We start from the raw sequence: 6,321 nt of genomic DNA, 5'->3' as shown, positions 1-6,321 counted from the left end.
GGGTTCCCTGCACACTAGAGATCATGTTGTGATCTGGAACCGCTGCGGGGAATGCTGGGAGGGGGAATAACGGGGGCTGCGGCGGTCACCCTAACATTAACCGGCACTAAGGATGCGTTTCTGCGCCTGTCACACGAACTCAGGGCACAGCTGCGCCTGGAACAGGTGAGACGGATCCCCATGATATGACTGCTGTCACCTGCTGATCTGTCGCCCCCTGCAGGCTGTGCGCATCTCCGGAGGGGCCCCACTACCCTGCGGTCACACGTGTACCCGGCGGCTTCTAGTTGTAAAATTACAGGTCCCATCATCCTGCTGTCAGAGCATGCTGGGAGTTGTAGTTTTGCATCAGCTGGGGACTATCCTACTGTGCATGCTGGGAGTTGTAGTTTTGCATCAGCTGGGGACTATCCTACTGTGCATGCTGGGAGTTGTAGTTTTGTATTAGCCAGGGATTACCCTATTGCCAGTGCATGCTGGGAGTTGTAGTTTTGTATCAGCCAGGATTCATCCTATTGCCAGTGCATGCTGGGAGTCGTCGTTTTACATCAGTTGGGGACTACTTTGATGTCAGAGCATGCTGGGAGTTTTATAGTTGTGCATCAGATGGGCACATCCTGCTGTCAGATCATGCTGGGAGTTGTAGTTTTGCCTGAACTTGGGACTTTCCTGCTACAAGAGCATGTTGGGATTTGTAGTTTTGCATGAGCTGGGGACTATTCTACTGTCAGAGCATGCTGGGAGTTGTTTTGCATCAGCTGGGGACCATCTTGCCATCTGAACATGCTGGGAGTTATTTTGCATCAGCCAGGCACCATCCTGCTTTCAAAGCATGCTGGGAGTTGTAGTTTTGCATCAGCTAGGGACTATCCTGCTGTCAGAGCATGCTGGGAGTTGTAGTTTTGCAACAGAGGCACCTTAGTTGGAAAAAACTGATTTTCAACTCGCTCAGAGATTTAGATTTATTAGGCATATAACATAGTCCCCAGTGTCTCCAGCTGGTGCAGAACTACAACTCCCAGCATGCCATGACAGTAGTTGCTAATGTGACAGCTGGAGTCACAGGTTGGGGATCAGGTGACGTCCATTCCTCTCACCATCTTTGCACAGAATGGCACTTGTCCAGCAAGTCTCACTACAGTAAATATTCTCTTTCTGGCTCCATTGTCCTGTCTCTGTGTAAACAATAAAGCTGTTTGAAGGAAAAAAAAAAAAGGGGGGGGGTTAAACTTTGCTCCATATGAGTTGTGCTGCAGCGTCAGTAATGTCTCTCCAGTGATACGTGAGCGCTGCAGCGTAACTCTGTAATACAACCTTTGCTCTGCAGAATTAATTGATGTTAATGAGTAATGGCGTCCGGCGGAGTCTAGACTGGGGGAGGGGGTGCGACTAATATCCGGCTACTGATCAATTCTACTGCAGCTTAAAGGGGTTATCCAGGAAAATACTTTTTTTTATACATGATATAGATATATATATATCAACTGGCTCCAGAAAGTTAAACAGATTTGCAAATTACTTCTATTATAAAGATCTTAACCCTTTCAGTACTTATGAGCTGCTGAAGTAGAGTTGTTCTTTTCTGTCTAAGTGCTCTCTGATGACACCTGTCTCGGGAACCGTCCAGAGTAGAAGCAAATCCCCATAGCAAACCTCTTCTACTCGGTGCAGTTCCCGATACAGACAGGTGTCAGCAGAGAGCACTGTTGCCAGACAGAAAAGAACAACTCAACTTCAGCAGCTGATAATTATTGAAAGGTTTAACCCCTTAAATGGGCACTGTTATGAAATAAAAAAATTGATATGTTGTAGTACTTAAGTACTACAACATATCTCTAATATACTTTAATTAAAAAAAAAGTGATTTTAAACCAGTTTAAAATCACTTTTAAATTCGGCCACTAGGGGTCGCCCTCCTAGTGGCTGAATGCATTCAGCAGTGACGTCACTACAGAATCTCGACTCATTTAAGCCTGGCAGTGAGTCGAAATTCAGTCACTGCGGTGCTCGCTCCCGCCTGTCAATCAGACAGGCGGGAGCGAGCGCTTTGAAGGAAGTGGATGCGCGCAGGCTCCTGGGGACAAGGTAAAGTATTATGGGGGGGGGGGGGGGGGGTTGCGTGTTCACCTATTCAGTATGCCTCCAGTTTCCCCACTACAACTCCCAGCATGCCCTGACAGCCAATAGATGTCAGGGCAAGCTGGGAGTTGTAGTGGGGAAACAGCTGGAGGGACACTGAATAGGTGAATTGAGGGGGTTGAGCGGAGCGGTGGGGTTGCGGTAGGGCTGGACGGGAGCCGCTGAGCTCACGTACGGTGCACATCCCCGCTGCCGCTGGCTCTCAGTGATCAGAGCCCGGGGAAAGCGCAGAAACTTCACCCCCTGGCTCTGATGTTTCCCTCAGCCCCGAGCCGGCTCCCTGCTCAGCCCCCTCTCCCCTTCCTGCAGGCTATTTGTTTATCGTGCCCGTCCCCAGGCGCGGGCTCTGTAGGGCCTCCTTCCCCTGCAAGCGCTAAATGTGACTGGCACAGGGCATCTGATCTTCATCCCCGCTCTGTTCTCTGATCCCCGAGCAGGGACCCCGATCAGAAGCTCTGCAGCACCCGTACATTCAGCGCTTGCAGGGGGAGAAGGCTCTGCTGATTCTCACATTCCCGTCCCTGCTCGGGGATCAGAGAACGGAGCAGGGACGAAGATCAGAAGCGCTGCGTCTGCACATTCTGCGCTTGCAGGGGGAGAAAGCTCTGCAGCGGCCGCAGCTGGGAACCGGGATTATAAACTGTGCAGCGGCGAAAATGTAAGTGAATAGCCGTCAGTGCGCCCATGGGGGAAATCATGATAGCGCTGCGGCTGACAGTTAACCCCTTCCCCGCCATGGGGGCCATGCGCACGGTCCCCATGGCGGGGAAGGGGTTAACTGTCAGCCGCTGCACTTATACACTGTTTCCCCCATGGTATCACGGTAATACCGTGATATACATATTAGGTCATACCGGTCAGCACTAGGTTGCGGGCTGCGCGGCGGGGAGGGGGTACTCTGGGTGAACTAAAGGGGAGGGGGGAGTGGGTTGAGCGGCGCGACGGGGCCGGGGGGGGTCTGTGGGCTGCTCAGAGGGGAGCGGTATGTGCGGCCATCACAGATCCGGTGTTCACCTATACAGGGTGCCTCCAGTTGTTTCCCCACTACAACTCCCAGCATGCCCTGACAGCCAATAGATGTCAGGGCAAGCTGGGAGTTGCAGTGGGGAAACAGCTGGAGTCGCCCTGTATAGGTGAACTACGGGCGGAAGTGTTGGCCCCAGCAGGCATCAGTGACGTGGTGCCTGCTGGGGAAGTCTGCCTGGTAGTGAGCACACTGCCAGGCAGACAAAAGGCATTTTTAATATGTAAAAAAAAAAAAAAATTAAAGGCAGGGAGGGGGTTAGGGATAGATGGGTAATAGGCAGGGACAGAAAAAAAAGTCATGGTGGGAGCTACCCTTTAAGGACCAGGCCAATTTTCACTCTAGGACCAGAGAATTTTTTGCACATCTGACCACCGTCAATTTATGAATTAATAACGCGAAAACGCTTTTACCGAATATTGTGAGATTTTTTTTTCGTGACATTCTACATTATTTTGGTGGTAAATTTTCATCGTTACTTGCATCCTTTTTTGGTGAAAAATCCCCAAATTTCATGAAAATGGTGCATTTTTTTCTAACTTTGAAACTCTCTGCTTGTAAGGAAAATGGATATTCTCAATAAATTTTATTTTTCTTCACAAATACAATATGTCCACTTTATGTTGGCGTCATAAAATGGACATATTTTTGCTTTTTGAAAAAACTAGAGGGCTTCAAAGTATAGCAGCAATTTTCAAAAATTTCATGAAAATTGCAAAATTTGAAGGGACAGATGTTACAGAACTACTTTCTATACAGTTTTTGGATACGGTTTAAAACCAAAAAAACATATGGAACTGTACAGAAAACCGTGCCCATAGACTTTCCATTCAAAACCGTATGCACCATATTGCATACGGTTGTCTCCGTTTTTCACACCACACGGTTTTTTATGTTTTTTTTCTGGACAGAAAACCGTGGCGTACCACAGTTTTTGGTCCAGGTGAAAAACAGTATTGACCCGTATAGGTTTTTTTTTTTTTTTTTAAACATGGGAGTCAATGGGAACCGTACAGAACTGTATGTGTGTACAGTTCCATCCAGTTTCTACCATACCTCCCCCACACACACACACGTTGCTTCCCTACCTGAGCCAGGATCCAGCAGTCTGCAGCGACGATCAGTTGTTCCCAGGCATCTTCTCCTGCAGGTACCGACCTCCATCTTCTTCCCATGTTCCCCGCGACATCCAGGGGTGGGCAGAATGGGGGGGGGGGGGGGTTGCCATGGCAACCCACTGTCCTGCTCTGCCATTGGTCAGAATCAGTTCTGACCAATGGCAGGGGATAGGAGGAGATCGCAGCACTACGACCTCACTCCTACCCTGCAAGATGATCTGGGCTGTCACTGACAGGTCAGATCACTATTTTACGGGTGATCGGGTTACCAGAGACCTGATCAGCCCGGAGTAGCAGAAAATCGCATGTCTGAATTGACATGAGATTTTCTGCGATCGCTGACATGGGGGGCGGGGGAGGTGTCTCAGGACCCCCCTCGGCGTTTGCCTCGGACACCTGCTGAACGATTTCAGCAGGCATCCGGTTTCGCAACCCACTCGGCGCACAGCGGGATGCAAAATTCCCACGGATGTACTCATACGTGCCTGGTCCTTAAGGGGTTAAGATCTTTTAATAGAAGTAATTTAAAAATCTGTTTAACTTCCTGGAGCCAGTTGATATATATTTAAAAAATATATATATTTTTTTTTTCCTGGAATACCCCTATAAATGGGCACTGTCACTTTAAAAAAAAAAAAAAAAAAAAATGTCCTGGCTTTGTCACGTGACCAAGACAGATTTACAATGCAAGTCTGACAGTGGCCTCCAGCTGTTGCAAAAACTACAACTCCTAGCATGCCCAGACAGCCTCCGGCTGTCCGGGCATGCTAGGAGTTGTAGTTTTTGCAACAGCAGGAGGTCCACAATTTGGAGACCACTGTTCTATGGGATCCCTCACTCATTTCTTTTCTTTTACCTAGTGCTGCGCTCTGCAGGTGTCATGGGAGGAAGAGCAGCCGGTCTATCTCGGGTGGATGGAGAATCGTAGGATTTCAGACTACACTATGGTGGAACTCAACAGGCAGCTGGGAGAGAAACTGGGACTTGTGGATGGACAGCAGGTACTGGGGGGTGTCCACGCAATCTGGGGATATTAAAGGGGAACTCCAGTGAGATAGAAATGTTTTCATATCAACTGGTGCCAGAAAGTTATACAGATTTGTAAATTGCTTCTATTTAGAAATCTTAATCCTTCCCGTACTTATCAGCTGCTGTATACTACAGAGGAAGTTGTGTAGATCTTTCCAGTCTGACCACAGTGCTCTCTGCTTCTGCCTCCTTCCCATGTCAGGAATTGTCCAGGAGAGGTTTGCTATGGGGGATTCGCTTCTACTCTGGACAATTTCCGATATGGACAGAGGTGGCAGCAGAGAGCACTGTGGTCAGCCCGGAAAGAACTACACGACTTCCTGTGGAGCATACAGCAGCTGATAAGTACTGCAAGGATTACGCTTAAGTAATTAAAAAAATCTGTACAACTTTCTGGTACCGGTTGGTATGAAAACTGTTTTCCCTCCGGAGTATCCCTTTAAAGAAGCGATCTGATTGGTTGCTATGGGCAACTGGGAATAGTTTGCGCTTCTCTCATTTTTACAACCCAGCCAATCACTATAGGTCCAGCTAAAGTGTACCTGTCACTTGAGAAAACTTAACATTTCCTAGAGACATGTCAACAGTTCTGATCGGTCGGTGTCAGTGGGTTCAGACTATGATTGATCGCTAGATAGTCAGGATTAAAGGGGTACTCCCCTGGAAAACTTTTTTTTTTTTTTTTTTTATCAACTGGTGCCAGAAAGTTAAACAGATTTGTAAATTACTTCTATTTAAAAATCTTAATCCTTCCTGTACTTATCAGCTGCTGTTATGATCCACAGGAAGTTCTTTTCTTTTTGAATTTCCTTTCTGCCAGACCACAGTGCTCTCTGCTGACACCTCTGTCCATGTCAGGAACTGTCCAGAGCAGGATAGGTTTTCTATGGGGATTTGCTCCTACTCTGGACAGTTCCTAAAATGGACAGAGATGGCAGCAGAGAGCACTGTGGTCAGGAAGAAAGGAAATTCAAAAAGAAAAGAACTTCCTGTGGCTCATAGCAGCTGATA

At 47.9% G+C, this 6,321-nt stretch overlaps 1 protein-coding gene across 3 annotated transcripts in view; it reads left to right on the top strand.

Annotated features, from left to right (window-relative positions):
* Window positions 1-9: 9 nt before the first annotated feature.
* The window catches only part of PEX1 (peroxisomal biogenesis factor 1), a 92,064-nt gene continuing 85,752 nt past the window's right edge, over window positions 10-6,321 (top strand). For 2 of the 3 annotated variants that reach the window (XM_056519019.1, XM_056519021.1), the window contains exons 1-2: window positions 10-165; window positions 5,142-5,282. In XM_056519019.1, the coding sequence (XP_056374994.1) occupies window positions 52-165; window positions 5,142-5,282 (255 nt within the window). In that variant the 5' untranslated portion in view covers window positions 10-51. The remainder of the gene's footprint in view (window positions 166-5,141; window positions 5,283-6,321) is intronic. The other variant, XM_056519020.1, reaches the window with a different exon arrangement.

This window comes from Hyla sarda, chromosome 5 (assembly GCF_029499605.1).
Source record: "Hyla sarda isolate aHylSar1 chromosome 5, aHylSar1.hap1, whole genome shotgun sequence".
Lineage (NCBI taxonomy): Eukaryota > Metazoa > Chordata > Amphibia > Anura > Hylidae > Hyla > Hyla sarda.
The sequence above is the reverse complement of the archived record's forward strand: the minus strand, read 5'-3'. Positions and strand labels throughout refer to the sequence as shown.